Source organism: Stigmatopora argus, chromosome 5 (assembly GCF_051989625.1).
Source record: "Stigmatopora argus isolate UIUO_Sarg chromosome 5, RoL_Sarg_1.0, whole genome shotgun sequence".
NCBI classification, from domain to species: Eukaryota; Metazoa; Chordata; class Actinopteri; order Syngnathiformes; family Syngnathidae; genus Stigmatopora; species Stigmatopora argus.
The window spans coordinates 864,431-880,393 of NC_135391.1; the positions used below are offsets into that span (position 1 = coordinate 864,431).

The window sequence follows — 15,963 nt, forward strand, 5'->3', positions numbered from 1 at the left end:
GGGATGTCTGTTTACACGAGTGGGCTGTGTTTACGCTGCTGCTGCTGTAAACACCACATTCGAGCATTAGATCAGGATTTGGAGGAGCTGCGGGGAAATGACGGGATGCGGGTCGTAACAATCGTGAAAAGGGGACTTTATATGGAGCAATTTCTTAAAAAGAACGCCGTCGTTATCGGGCCGGGAGATAAAAATGAAGGGCTGCTCTTTGGACGATCTGGCTTCAGAAAAACGGAAATGGAAAGCCGTGAAGATATATTCACAAGCCTATAAAGGACCCAAACAAGGTCCTGTATAAATATGGAGTACAAACAGCACTGCACTAAGTATATGGAATACAGTAATCCCTCGATTTTCACGGCTTCACTACATTGCGTTTTTTTTCTGGGGATTTTTTTGGGGGTAAATAAATGTTTTTTTTTGTTCATAGAAATGTGAAAATCCACGCTGAAACTCGCAAGCGGAAGCCACGCCCCTGTCATCCGCTTGCTACTAGGACTCAGCACTCAATTAAAAAAATAAAAAAATAAATAGGGGTGACCCTACTTCAAAAAAAAATATTATTATTATTTTTTTAAATAGTGGTGACCCTACTTGGCGTTTTCTCGTTTATCGCGGCCATGTCTGGTCTACATTAACCGCGATAATTGAGGGATTACTGCAGGGGTAGGGAACCTATGGCTCGGGAGCCACATGTGGCTCTTTTGATGGGTGCATCTGGCTCTTTGCTAACCTGTGAGCTAAAATGTGGAAATTGCTGGTGACAGAACTGAGATATTACATCTAGAACTGCTTTAAACTTCATTTTTTTTGCAGTAGACTCTTCTGGAATGCATCCTCTCATTGATTAGCAACAGCATAAGAATCTTTAAAAAAATATTCATTTTTTTCCACTTTAAAAGTGGTGAAATTACTAAAAAAAATTGAAAAGGCACTCGTTTACATGTATGTATTTTGACTTTTAAATTCGTAGTATGGCTCCCAAGGAATAACATTGGAAAATATGAATTGTTTGTGTCTCTCTTCGTCAAAAAGGTTCCCGACCCCTGGATTACTGTATAATATATCCTCTGGTTAACCCAAAATAGGCAATCTTAAAGTGAATTAGTCTATGTGGAATGGATGTACGGCAGCAAGATGATTACACAAGAAAATGAGGTCCGTTAAGAGTTAAATTCTTGTGTAGATTAAGCTTTGGTTTAGCTCAAGCGTCCACTTGTACAGTCATGTTGCCGGAAGCTCAAGTGAAGCGAGTAGAACAAACCGTATGCAGGTGATAGCTTGTTGAAAGAGCAACGGGGGGCGCTCACTTATGCGGGTTCCATGTGGGGGTCTGCCTGGGGTCACAGTGGGGAGCGCTGACAGTTTTGGGTCATTTCTAGCAGAAGGGGGGAAAAAAATAACATTACTGCAGGACAACAGATACTGAAGAAAACTGAAAAAAAAGAAACAAAAACGTGGGTGGACTGCTCATTTTTTTGATTATTGGAAGAGTGGAAAAAGATATTAAAGATGTTTTAATGACTACAAAATACTTGCCAAAAGACAAGTATTTGTCTTCACATCAAAGCATCTGACACAAAAGTTCAGATAAAGATGAGCTGTCATTAGTCATTATTTCACTAAGCATAATTGCCCCCTTTCCCGTACATGGTAATTACACACAAGATAAAACTGGCAACTTCATTAGCACTTACCGTATGTACTCGCATATAAGCTGCATTTGTCAGACTAAAAAAATGACTGAATCAAGGGTACGGCTTATATGCGCATAAAAAGACGAAATGCACGAAACTGCAAGATGACAAATACTAGAGACGCCATGACGCAAGACAATGCTGCCGATATGGTCATTTATTTCAAAATAAAGAAAAGATGAGTTTTAAGGGGGCGGCTTATATGCGAGTAAATACAGACACTCCCCTACTTACGAGCGATTGTTCATAAGTTGAATTTGTTTGTAAGTTGATTCAGTGCTATATTTTGTATTATAATTTATGTTTAAGGCCTATACAAGTATATTGAAGGTTTATATAAGTGCATTTGTATGTTTAAGGCTTGTATAAGTAACACGCATTGGTTTGTACTGAAAAAACATTTAATAAAATGGAGAGAATATGTACAGTACTGTATAGAGAGATTTATGTATTAGAAACTGGCCGAAAGAAGCGATCTAACGACGATTGCAGTTTTCTTTTTTTCATCATAAATGATGCGGTAGCACTGTATGGCATCATTCAATTGATTTGCAAACTTTGTGCAATGTTCAATATTTGGGTCCTGCTGCTCGATCTTTCTGTTTATAAATGGTAGCGACGGTCGAACGATTCAAGTTGTATGCCCGTGCAACGCTCACCACTCTCACGCGCATCAAGCTTCGTTATTATTGCCACTCGTTTCAAATGAAATGGCTTGCCTCTTCCTTGCACCTCCCTCACTAGAAGCCTTTCGCTTTTCACCAACCATATTGAATAATGGCTGCACGAGATATTTCATGATAAAAATGAAAAAGGTTCTTTGCGCACTGGCGATACGTCACGCACTTACGCAACAAAATCGAACTTACGAACATTTTTCGACATAAACGCAATTTGCAGACATGTTCGTATGTACCGTTGTTCTTAAGTCGTATGTTCGTAAGTAGGGGAGCGTCTGTACGTTATCTGGATGTCCTTCATTTTTGCTGTATTTGTCGTAAGCGAGAGGCCTAGAATAAAAACATTGAGGTACGTCTGTCTATGTGATGTCCAAGAAGAAGTAAAAAATGAAACGCACCTTTACTCCGTGTTCTGAGTGGGCGTGGCCTCTCCCGTTTGGCTGAGCGATGGAGCTTTGCTCGCAGGCGGCGCTCCCCGAAGCATCACTGTGATGGACGTGGGGGCTGATGATAACACACATACACACACACAATGAAAATGCTCAGTACTAAATGCAATGGCAATGTCGCTAGAAATGCTGAGTTGAAGCAGTGTTTTCAAAAAGGGAATTGTGTAGGTTTCCGTTTGAGGAGATGGTGAATGCAAACTGAAGACAAACGGGGGAAAAACAAGCACTTAGCAGCCAGTGTGGTTCCAGTTTTTATTGCAAAAAGGGACAAAAAAGGTAAAGTCGTGTCAATACAGGTCAGGATTTGCGGATGATCCAATGGAGCGTTTACAAAACAACACGATGGCATGAGTGAAAGAACAAAAATGAAAGCCTTGAACGCTGACAACAGATGCCAAGTCTCGGGGACATCGAATAATCACGTCTCCAATATGCGCGATGGACAAAAGACGGGACCAACAAAAGAAAGAAAAAAAAAAGCAAGCGCTCCACGCCTGAATGTGTCCGTCACGGTGGTCGGAGCTGCCTTTTTAGCTTTGGAGCTAGCGTGGGGCGCTAGCGCGGCCGTCGCCCTTTGGCAGTCGGAGACGTACCGGCGCTCTGGTTGCTGGCGTGGGTCAAGCCTGGCAACGTGCTGGCCAGTTTGGCCAGTCCGCCGTTTGTGAGCAGTTGGTGGATGGCGTTTGTTTGGGCCGCCGTGCCCGCCGCGGTGACCACGGGCAGCGTGCGATGCAGGGTACCGTTGCCGCCGCCGGCCGCGCCGGGGATGGTGAGGGCGCTCAGGACTTGACCCTGTGGCTTGCCGCAGGACACCTGAAGAAAAACAAGAGTCCTGGAGCTTTCAACCATGTCAATTTTATCGACGCAAGCGATGTCAAAATAAATGTTGTTTAGTGTTTTATCTGTTTATCTTGTTTGTATTTTGAAATAAATGACCGTATCGCCGCATTTTCTTGCGTTGTGGCGTTTTGTCTTTGCAGTTTCGTGCATGTCAAGTCTAATTAGTGCGCATATAAGCCGTACCGTCATTTTTTTTACGACAAATACGGCGTCTGTGTGAGAAAATATGGTGTGTGTGTGTCTATGTGTGTATGTGTGTGTGTGTTATGTATGTGTGTCTGTGTGTGTTATGTATGTGTGTCTATGTGTGTATGTGTCTGTGTGTGTGTCTGTGTGTATGTGTGTCTGTGTGTGTCTATGTGTGTATGTGTGTGTCTATGTGTGTGTTATGTATGTGTGTTATGTATGTGTGTCTATGTGTGTATGTGTGTGTGTCTATGTGTGTGTGTCTATGTGTGTATGTGTGTGTGTCTATGTGTGTGTGTGTGTGTGTGTCTGTGTGTGCGCGTGCGTATGTGCGCGCACGCGTGCGCGTGTGTGTATACGTGTGTATATGTATGTATAGGTGTGTGTGTGTGTCTATGTGTGTATGTGTGTGTGTGTATGTGTGTATGTGTGTATGTGTGTGTGTCTATGTGTGTGTGAGTGTATGTCTGTGTGCCCGTGCGTATGTGCGCGCACACGTGCGTGTGTGTATGCATGTATATATGTATATGTATATATGTGTGTGTGTGTGTGTGTATATATATATATTCAAATTCAATAATACATTTATGGGACCCAAACCCAATCCATATTTTGATTTGTAAACGCTCGTCATAGCTAACCTGTGAGCTTCCGGTGCAGGCTTCCGCCGAGGGCAAGCTAGGTGCCTTGGTGCCGATCTCCTGAAGACTGAAACTTAGGCCTCGTAAAAGACTGCTGGCGGAAGGAGCTGTGCACACATAGGCAAATTCCCGTTGTTCATCTGGAAATCCGGCGCCCCCGGCCTAACCCGCGCGATCTCAAAACGGGCGCCCCCGCGTCCCAAAGGGGGTTCGATATCGGGGACGACGGCGTGAGAGGCGATCGGCGACGATGGTTTGGGATGTGCGCTCTCTCTCTCTCTCACGCGGACAAAATGGAGGCGGCCGCGAGGCCATAGCGCTCCGTCCGCTATGGCACGTCTGGCGATGGAGCGGGGCGAGCAAAGTATACCTTGGGCGGTAGCCGGGATCGGCGGGATTGGCGCGGACGACCCTGACACCACGCAAGGCTGCACGTTGCTGAAGGAGCTGGAGCCTGGGGACAGGGCACCAGACACCTCCGAGAGACTAGCACACCTGCAGTGACACACAATAACCACCAGTCTACTCAAGAGCCACCTGGGAAAGTGCTGGCTCTGTGGTCAAAAAGTCTCCCTTCTCTTCATCGGCATGGGTCGGACTACTTTTCTTTTGGGGAGGCTCCGACTACGGGGCTACGCCTCGGTTAGCGGTCGACGGCTAAGCCGCCGCTCCTGACTGGCCGTACACGAGCTAGCCCGCGGGGCGCGCTCACTCACCGCTGGCCCGTGAGAAGTCCCGAGAGCTCCATGGCGCCGCTCACGGTCTGCGCCATCGTCACCGCCATTGGCTTTCCGGGAACGCCCGCTGCGCAGAGATAGCATTAAAGTGTCAAAGGTAAGAAAATGTTATTATCATGCTCGGATGATTGACAATGCACTCCCGTTACCGAATTCATCCGGTAAATAATGCAGTTGAATCAAGATGGCGGAAGCCGTAGCAATGGTGAGAATTTTGTGGCATTTCGATTGGAAATTTGGCACTTTTCTGAAATGGTTGCTTCAAAAAAAATTGGGGGTGACCATTTTTTGGATTTCCGGAGTTTAGGGAGGGAGTTTGCATTGATTGTCCAAAGTAAATTCCTGAAATTATGGAAAAGTTGGTGGCTCTGCAAATGGTAATGAAATGAAATATCCTAAAATCTTTCTCTTCTATCTTTGCGACATGCAATTACCATTTATACCACTGGAGGGCAGACGTCAGCTAGTGGTGATTGACTAATATGTGGTTAGATATCTATTGGCAGTACAGTGTTAAAAACAAACTTTTTTTTTTCTTCAGTGCTGAGTCCTAGTAGCAAAAGTGGCTTAAGAGTTTCAACGTGGATTTTCACATTTTTATGAACTTTAAAAAAAATATATATAAAAATAATAGCATAAAAATCGCAAAGTAGTGATTTTTTTTAAATTTGCAATAAGTGAAGCCCCAATAATTGAGGATTACTGTAGTGATAAAACTCATTTTGAGGGGGGAAACTTGACATTTCAAGGCATCCAATTGCTATAAAATGGTAATAAATTCATGGTTAAAACTCTACATTTGATCATTTCAGTTTCATTGAAATCCAAAAAAAAAAGGAAAAAAAAAAAAGGTTACCTTGGTGCGCTGCTGGGTTGACGGTAGCCCCCGCCGACTCGTTTTGGGAGAGGATGGTGACCTTGATCTTGGCCGCCCGCTTGGAGGGTTTCCCCGGCCCGGTGGGACTGGGCGTCAGCCGCCGCTTGCCACGAGCCCTGACCTCATCTCGGTCCGTGGCCTCCATCTGGTCGCTTGTGACTACACAATAGCACAGGTATATATGTTACAAAGTCAAGTCCACTCCATGTATATGAGTAAATCAAAGCAGAGGCTAAAAAAATTCAAGGCAGTCAAGAATACTTTTTTTTAGCCTTTGGTACATGCAGTGGGTGATTATTTTTATTCATTTACACTCAAACTGAATCCCTTAAAGACCCGGAGTCGGCTCATATAGTGGTGTCGTAAGAGTGGGATGTGATTAGGTTAGTATTTTATAAAATAAAATAAATTGTTGTTGTGAATTTTAAGTGTCAATATATAAATTCTTAATAAAAACTAAAGGATCTAAATGAAAATGGATAAAACCGTAAGCACCCTCAGGTAATGACCCGCGATAAAATGCTAATATTATTTTAATGTCATAGTATTTGACGAAAGAAATCCAATTCATTGGCTGGTTTTGGGAACGCTCACTGCCAACCCTCCTTGTCAAAATGGATTGGCGGTCGGCAATTTAATAGTTAACCGTAGATATTCATCTATTCCTTTTATTAATGTAGTGTGTTTTTGCCAAAAAAGTGTGATTTTTAACATTAAAAAAAACCTGTAGATTTTTTTTTTTTTAAATAATTGAATAAAAATATTTTTCTTACAAGTCTCTTTTATATTTTCTTAATTTTAAAATTGTTTTAATTCTAAAAAAAATGGTTTGATGAAAACCAAATGGTCAAATAATGTTTTTTTGACTTAGTGTTAAAATAGAATCTTAAATTATATTCTAAATCACGAATATTCATTTAAAAGTGACCGAGAATGCTTGTTTTTCAGTGCCATTGATTGATTTGCAGTGTTGACTCACGGATTGGACGCCTGACACCGTCAACGTCAGCCAATGAGTCAAACGAGTGCCCTAAAACGAGATTAAACCTTCCGTGAACGACGTGGATTTTCCTAAAACTAATCTCGTCAAGTGCGGGAAGAGTTGGACCCTTGGAGGGCAATGGACGCCGGCCGAGGAGAGGAAAGAGAAAGAAAGAAAGAAAGGAAAAAAAGAAAGAAAGAGGAGGGATAGCCACTTACCAAAAATACACGGAGGAGTACCAGGAGGAAGGTTTTTCCTCACAAGCATGTTTTGTTTCATAAAAGCTGCAAACTGAGCTGTGAATGAATCGGGAATAGGAAAAAGAGGCCAGAGGAAGATTGTGGAAAAGGACAAACAAGAGTATTTCAGTCACCTTCCATCTTGCAAAGATGTTGTGACCAGAGGAATACTTCTCTACTTTTGCTCCCAACTTTAACAACATTTTATGTCTCGGCTATGTCACGGGCAAGATTTTTTTTAGATGGTGGTTTATGTCAAATAAAGGAATCGATTTCACGTGAGAGCGGAAAAACAAAATAAAAATCTCTGGCCTGTACGTCGAGGATTTTTATGAGCGCGCTTTGTCTTGTCTTCTCACCTTGAGCCTGCTTGTGTGAAAGCACGGCACCCGAGCGTTGCATGTGGGTCTTCAGGAGTTGCGTGGCCGTGATCAGACTGGACTTTTGCGCCGGAGAGAGACCCATCTTGGGTTTGGGACTGGAAGTGGGGCTACTGCAGACGCTGGACAAATCCTGAAGAAAAAAAAAACAAGTCTGAAAAAGTGCCCCGAAAAAACACAGGAGTCTATATCACAGGAGTCAAAGTGGCGGCCCGGGGGCCAAATCTGGCCCGCCGCATCATTTTGTGTGGCCCGGGAAAGTCAATCATGAGTGCTGACTTTCTGTTTTAGGATCAAATTCAAATGAAGAGTATAGATGTGTATTACATTTCCTGATTTCCCCCCTTTTAAATCAATCATTGTCATTTTTTTAATCCATGTTTTTCGTGTTTTTAGTTCAAAAATCATTTCGTAAAATCTAAAAATATATTTTAAAAAAAGCTAAAATAAACATTGTTTTAGATATATAAAAAAAATGAGTATTTAGGGCTTTTAATCCAGTTCTTTTAATCCATTTATGAAAAAAAAATCAAAATATTATATCCAAAATGCTTTGGGCCACGTGAAATCTATATATAGACATGCTCTAAAACACGTGTCCAAGTGGTGGCCCGGGGGCCAAATCTGGCCCGCCGCATCATTTTGTGTGGCCCGGGAAAGTCAATCATGAGTGCCGACTTTCTGTTTTAGGATCAAATTAAAATGAAGATTATAGATGTATATTAAATTTCCTGATTTTCCCCCTTTTAAATTAATAATGTCATTTTTTTAAATAAATTTTTCTGTGTTTTTAGTTCAAAAATCATTTTGTAATATCTAAAAAAGATTTTCTGTTTTCCACTTAAATATGGAAAATGATTAAAGAAAAATTTGGTTTCCTTTTAAAATGAAAAACAAATTAAAAGAACTTTTCCCCTACTAAGAAAAAAAACTCAAATAAACATTGTTTTTAATGTTGCTTTTAATCCAGTTCTTTTAATCCATTTATATATAAAAAATCTAAATATCATATCTAAAATGGTCCAGCCCACATGAAATCGAGTTGACGTTAATGCGGCCCGCGAACCAACCCGAGTCTGACACCCTTGGCCTATATGGATTGTGTCATGGTGGTGCGAGGGGAACAATCGGGTGGACGAATCCTTTCGAAAACATGGCCTGGATTGTTAGCCTATATTGGTCACGTGATGGGGGAGATGAAAGGTGCTTTCCCGGTCCTTCTTATGGTCGATATTTGGTAAATAAAGCTGTGTTTGCACAGTATTTTGGTTTATTACAACCAGGTTTCAAGACTGTTTTTTTTAAGGAATTTTATAATGAAGGGGCACTGACAGCAAGAAGTCATTGTTTCCATATTCTTGTCAACTTAACATTTTAAAGGTGGGCTTCACAATGTTACCTCTGAGCCTGACGGCGAGATGGGGTGCCTAAGCGCGGGAGAGGAAGGCCGCCCTCGTTCCACGTCAAAAGGGAGCTCACGTCGCGGCCTCCTTTTCTTTTCGGTGTCCATGTCCCTGGATTCCCCCGAACCGTGACCGTGGCTCTCGGCCCGTGTGAGGACACCGGACAAGAAGTCGGCAATTTCGTCCTGCCGATCAGTGGACGAAAAGCGACGTTTGACTTCACGCGGCTCCGTAAAAAAAAAACGCATTTTTAGGGCGCCTACCTGAATGCAACGGTCGACCATGGTCTGCGTCAGTCCCTCCGATTTCATTTTGGCGGAATTGATTCTGTGGAGAGAATCCTTATCGTACCCGACTCAAAGGAGGACGCCCGCCCGCCACGACGACTCACCTGATGTTGTCGTCGGCCCCGCCCACCAGCACCATGCTATTATCCGTCCTCAGTTTCTCTCGGAATTCTTCCATTCCTTCCACGCTGCACTGTAGAGCGTTCTGCCCGACGACAAACAATACCGGGGTCTTCATGTCCAGCAGCGGGTCGTCAACGTCCTGCCGGTCACAAACGGAATCGTATAAACGGCGAGGAGATTTGCAACTCTTATCAGCCACTCGTAAAGTGTCTGAAAAATATTTCAAAGTGTTCCTTAAAGTCTCACCCCTCTCGGACCGTTGACTGTAAGCAAAGGGAAGCCAAGACAAACAACAGCCGCCAGGTACTCCATTAAAGAAACCTGCCGAGTAGTTACCGTTTAATCGGACGCCGGCACCCCCGACGAGGCGTAAAAACTGAGAAATAGAATGGCGAGCCTCACGTGACAAGCTATGAGAGCTCCGGTGTTCCAACCGACCAAGATGATGGGTTTGCGAGGGAAGTGCCTGTGAACCTGAATTCATTTGAGAAGCAGAATAAAAATAAAATCATTAAATATTCCATTGTGTGTGTGGTAAAGGGTTAGGGCCATTGAAAAAAAAAAAACGTGTGCAAAATTGTGACCAATGTCAGAACCTTTAGATACGAGCTTAATGCGTTCCGGGACCGAGCTCGTATGTCATTTTACTCGGATCTCAAATCAAATTTTCCCATAGAAATGAACTACATACAAATGAATCCGCTCCCACCCTCTGAAAAAACACCAGAAACAGGGTATTAGTGGAAAAATTCTCAAATTTCTCGTTTATTGGGACACTCATATGACAAAGTATTATTGTATTCTGAAAATAATGAATAGTGAGATTTCTGTCTTTTAAAGAACTCGGAAAAATCCTGACAAGCTTTTTCTTCTGACTTTAAAGTCAGAATTGTGAGAATCAAGCCAAAATCTGGGCCACCTTTTTTCCTCTTCAGTGGCCCTAATCCTGAATCTAAAGGTGCATTTAAAATAAATAAATAAAAAAGTTCATTCTATGGTTCACCTCCATTATCAGTCAGTAAAACCAAGAGAAATAGGAAGTTCAAGTTATGAAAATAGAATATAAATGAAGCCCACCACTTGAAAAAGAGACAAACTGTAAACGGCACGTACCTCGATGACCTTTGCTCGAACGGTTCCCAGCATGTGCTCCAGACACTGTGTGATTCCGATATTAGCGCCGCTGCTGATATGAGTGTGAATGGGAATGACCTGACAAATAAGGCAGCTTTCATCAGCACCCTTTAGGAAATCTAGTCTCTCTGGACACTTGGGGTTTACTTTATGGATGTGACACCTTGCCGAAACAGGACAGCTGCGACTGCCAGAATCTCATCCGCCGTGACGTCGACGTGGCCGCATTGGTCGGGCTCGACGGCGCTATCAGGATGAGCGGCGATCCGGGGAGTTTGCTCTAAAACGAGGAGCAGCAAAGATTTAGCCTAAAAAAAATCATGTTTTTTTTTAAAGGGGGGCAATATGGGTTTCAACGTACCGGTTTGTTTTGTGACAAAACGCCGACGGCCGGATCCCACGGTCGCTTGAGAAGCAGCGAGAGGGCCTCGGCGCTGGCCGAACCCGTCTTGGCCGCCGGGAGCAACATCCTGTCGATCAGCGACGGCAACTTCTCGGAGAAAAGGAAAATCAGTACGTCATCGTAGCATTGTCTACAGCAGGGGTAGGGAACCTATGGCTCGGGAGCCACATGTGGCTCTTTCGATGGGTGCATCTGGTTCTTCGCTAACCTGTGAGCTAAAATATGGAACCCGCTGGTGACAGAACTGAGATATTACATCTAGAACTGCTTTAATCTGCATTTTTTTTGCAGTAGATTCTTCTGGAATGCATCCTCTCATTGATTAGCAACAGCATAAGAATGTTTTCAAAAAGTATTCTTTTTTTTCCACTTTAAAAGTGGTGAAATTACTAAAATAAAAGACACCCATTTACATGTATTTTGACTTAAATTCGGAGTATGGCTCTCAAGGAATAACATTGGAAAATATGAATTGTTTATGGCTCTCTTCGTCAAAAAGGTTCCCGACCCCTGTTCTACAGCAAGGGTGTCAGACTCGGATTGGTTCGTGGGCCGCTTTAACGTCAACTCCATTTCACGTGCGCCGGACCATTTTAGATATAATATTTAGATTTTTTGTTATAAACGGATTAAAAGAACTGGATTAAAAGTCCTGAATATTCAGTTTTTTATAGATCTAAAACAATGTTTATTTTAGCTATTTTTTTAAATATATTTTTAGATTTTACTAAATGATTGTTGAACTAAAAACCCAGAAAAAAATTGATTAAAAAATTACTATTATTGATTTAAAAGGGGGAATATCAGGAAATTTAATATACATCTATACTCTTCGTTTTAATTTGATCCTAAAACAGAAAGTCGGCACTCGTGATTGACTTTCCCGGGCCACACAAAATGATGCGGCGGGCCAGATTTGGCCCCCGGGCTGCCACTTTGACACGTGGTCTACAGGGTGGTGGGATCGTGCATTGTACGCCAGCCCACCTTGCTTTTGAGGGTCTGCAAAACATCCAGGTAGGCGGCGAGCATGGCGAGGCTCAGCGATTCGATCAGCGTGGTGTGCAACCACTGCGTCAGCTTGGTTTCCCAGTTCACGCTAGCTAAGGCGTGGCGCACCTTTCTGGCGCATTTGTCCACGGCTATTCGGCGTAGTATCGGCTCGTTGGACGTCTAGGAGAGATTCCAACATACAATGTCCTTAACATATAGTATTACATAGGAGTAACAAGCTTGATGCGCGTTGCACGGGAATACAACTTGAATCGTTCGACCGTCAGTACCATTTATAAACATAAAGATCGAGCAGCAGGACCCAAATATTGAACGTTGCACAAAGTTTGCAAATCAATTGAATGATGCCGTACAGTGCTACCGCATCATTTATGATGAAAAAAAGAAAACTGCAATCATCATTAGATAGCTTCTTTCGGCCAGTTACAAGTAAATCTCTCTCTCTTTCTTTAATGTATGTATACAGTACTGTATGTATTCTCTCCATTATATTAAATGTTTTTTTCAGTACAAACCAATGCGTGTTACTTATACAAGTACACATACAAATGTACTTATATAAACCCTCAATATACTTATATAGGCCTTAAACATAAATTATAATACAAAATATAGCACTGAGCAACTTACAAACAAATTCAACTTATGAACAATCGCTCGGAACCTAACTCGTTCGTAAGTAGGGGAGCATCTGTAGTTCAATTGCTCTATAGCGCCCTCAAGTGGCCTCGAAGCGGTCGACAATGTTGAGAATTTGAGTTCTAGAAAATGACACGCATTTGCTTAGATTCGAGTTGAAAACTAACTTTGTCATTTTATATCTATGAAATCGCTTTTTTGAGAGAAAGATTTGCGGCCCTAATAAATGAGAAAATGGTTAGAAATACAAAATAAATAGATGTTACACTTGACAGAAATTCACGACTTACATTCTCATTGGCCAAGCGGGCTAATCTTTCGGCCTGAAGTGCTTTGAGGACTTTGTTGAAGAGTTTAGTCTGCGAGCCGGACCACATAGTCCTGAAAGAACAATACGCTCGTAAGGACACAGTGACGGTGAGACGGACTTTTTTTTTTTTATGCGTCGTCGGCTCACTTGTTGATATGTTCCTCCCAATCGTCGGGAGTTTGGGGACTGTCTGCAACGGTGCGAGCAAACAGGACGTGCCGCTCGCATTCCTTCATCACGCTTTGAGCTTTGTGGTTATCGTACAGGGGGACTGGGGTGGGTGTGACCGTTTCCACGTCCAGGAAAGATTCGGACTCTCTGCAAAACGAGAAAAAAATGGTTAGAAGGTTAAGTGAGGCACATTATGGTGCAAACTAGGGGTTTGTATTGCTTCGTATCTGAGCCATTCGTGTCCCGTTACCGCACTTTAAGAGTATTATTGCCATTTTTTGGAACACAATGGACGAAAAAGTTCCTCCGTATCGTTTTACAGTTATCCCTCAAATATCGTGGTTAATTTAGACCAGACATGGCCTTTAAAAAAAAAAACACAATTCCCATTTTTATGAAATGTAGGATTCTAAATATGAAAAAAAAATACATACAATAATGAGGTTATTTTAAAAAATGGCAAGTCAAAATATTAACTTGAGCATTCCAGGGCCAAAAGCCAAAAATAACTTATAAAAGGTAGAACACTTGCTTTTGTTTGGGCATTACTGTCCACTTATATTTTGTAAAATTTTACTGAGCTTGGCTTGAACTAGGAAACAGCGCCCTTGTGCGTTCAAGCACGATTACTACATGTCAGGGCACGGCCGCTGACTGCTGCTAGTTAGTGGACGCGATTGGTAGTGCAGCCAGCAATTGGTTATTTCCACCCAAAACGGTAATATTTCCACCCAAAATACACCTGTAATGATCGATTCGGACGGATTTTGAATCGATACGACAATCTTGCATGGTAATATTGCGATATATCGCAAACACCGTTAGTAGAAACACGGAATCTGAGGCAAAGATTTTGCTCGACTTTTTACTAATGCAGGGGCTCCAATCATTCCAGCCCATAAAAATAATCCAACTCACTGCGAGACTTCGGGCTGCCGTCGAGGGGTGACAAACAGTGTTCTGGTAGGCCTGGCGCTGCTGGCGTCCGGGTGAGCATTCCACGGTTTGGCGTAGCTGTGATCCAGACACACTAAGTCCAACTCCCTGTCGTGAGCAGACAGCTGGAAGAGCAATGACGTTCCCATCTTCCGTGCGGAGATCTGGTAGTCCTTATCCCCGCCGCGATACATCCTCTTACCGGGACTGAACGCACCCTGGGAAGGCCTCCAAAATCTCCCACGCTTGACACACAGCTACAGGGGAGGGACAAGGCATTAAAAAAAAATGTGGTTGCCGACCTACAGTGTCACGGTTCATTTATAGCAGACGTGGCCACGATAATCGACAAATATTTTAGTCGTTTTTTTAAATAATTACCGTATTTGTAACCAAAAAAAATGATGACTGAATCAAGGGCACGGCTTTTATGCGGACAAGACTTGCTATACTCTTTTTCACCAGTAGATGTCGGCAAAGTAAGATTCACTATTTGTTGGTTATTTTTTTTGTTTTGCAGTAAGAAAACAACATTTACTGGTTTATTCTCAGAAGCCTAACTTGAAAGAAAACACCCTCCCCTAGGTAGCATTTTCTAAAATAAAGCTGTTTTTTGCTTACACTACAATTTTTAGCACAGATAAAATGATCTTTCTTTTACAACTACTAGTTCCTCGACGTCTATTTACTTTGGAATTTAGCATTCAGGAAATATATGTTTGATTCTCACCTTTGTGGACATAAGAGAGAAAACTTTATTCTTCGTTCACATTTTTCAACTTTCTCGTTTCTCCATTATCTGCCCTAAACAGTTCAATTTGCATAATATTTTTTCCAAATGGACTCAAATATAAACATGTAGAACATCTTACTAACACGGACAATTGACATGACTGAATATCCATCAATAACGTATGGGGTAGAATTAGTAATAATTTCAGTACTTACCTTCATTTATCTGTGAACGTGACGACGTTGTCTGTGCATACGTACAGTAAATACCTTGTTGTTAATAATAGACAAGACTGTAGAACCATACTAATTATGTTTAAGGCTCCTCCACACATTTAACACCGCCCTTACGTCCGTTTATGATCTTTAAGAAAAAGTATTTCACGTTTCTGAGATATAATCCTTTTTCAGAAGCTTCGCAGGTGCTTTTGTCTTCAACGAACACCACCCATGACTCTCATAAACACGTAACAGCGCCAACAAAATTCGGTTTATTGAACTCTATACGCGTTTTTTGTTGAAAATATAACGTGTAGCATGACGCAATGGTTCATTCTATGGCTGCCATGTGTTTTTAAATAGGAAATATGCGCCATAAAAGGGAAGCCTTTGAAAAAAGTGACTATTGAGGTGGGCAGACATAGCATGCTAAGGTTAGCACAGCAGGCTAAAAGCTAAAAGAACCGGTTTCCGTCGCTCACCTTTGCTTCTATCGAACCATTATGTTCTTGCAAGTGTTCAATGTCTTCTTGCGTGACAAAAACACGTAAAAGCGTACATATTTATCCGTAATTAACATACATTATATAACCGACAAAGACAATCGCGGAAGCTTGCTCTCGTTTAGTGTGTGGGGCTTGCCAGATTGGATAGCACAATGCACACTAAAACTTTGTACTGAAGACACGTTGCGGTCATGACGGAACTGGCAACCCGGTTTATGGCGCGTTAAGGGCTGCAGAAAAAAACAGGACTGGATTTAAGTCTGTTGGAATAGATTTTGTTAAAGTATTAAGGGCAAAAATAATATATAATAATAAATAGTAGCTAACCTTTTAGATCAATATATCAGTATTGGAACTGCAAAAAACTGTAGAACATTT

The 15,963-nt window shown here is 42.2% G+C and overlaps 1 protein-coding gene across 4 annotated transcripts; it reads right to left on the minus strand.

Annotated features, from left to right (window-relative positions):
* Positions 1–694: 694 nt before the first annotated feature.
* On the minus strand, positions 695–15,774 carry kansl3 (KAT8 regulatory NSL complex subunit 3). 4 transcript variants are annotated; one of them, XM_077600896.1, is made up of 23 exons: positions 15,562–15,774; positions 15,077–15,107; positions 14,111–14,385; positions 13,169–13,339; positions 13,002–13,092; positions 12,046–12,231; positions 11,017–11,145; positions 10,819–10,935; positions 10,635–10,733; positions 9,924–9,995; positions 9,768–9,842; positions 9,503–9,660; positions 9,375–9,438; positions 9,108–9,296; positions 7,688–7,841; positions 7,308–7,385; positions 6,087–6,266; positions 5,210–5,297; positions 4,864–4,988; positions 4,494–4,600; positions 3,420–3,639; positions 2,776–2,881; positions 695–1,378 (listed from the first exon to the last, which is right to left on the minus strand). In XM_077600896.1, the coding sequence occupies exons 2-22, from the start codon at positions 15,080–15,082 to the stop codon at positions 2,778–2,780; spliced, it is 2,688 nt and encodes an 895-aa protein (XP_077457022.1). In that variant the 5' UTR covers positions 15,083–15,107; positions 15,562–15,774; the 3' UTR covers positions 695–1,378; positions 2,776–2,777. The 4 variants fall into 4 exon arrangements, with proteins under 4 accessions (XP_077457022.1, XP_077457023.1, XP_077457024.1 ...); XM_077600897.1 differs by lacking the exon at positions 15,077–15,107 and having other exon boundaries at positions 697–1,378; positions 15,562–15,772; XM_077600898.1 differs by lacking the exon at positions 7,308–7,385 and having other exon boundaries at positions 702–1,378; positions 15,562–15,771.
* Between the last annotated feature and the right edge of the window lie 189 nt (positions 15,775–15,963).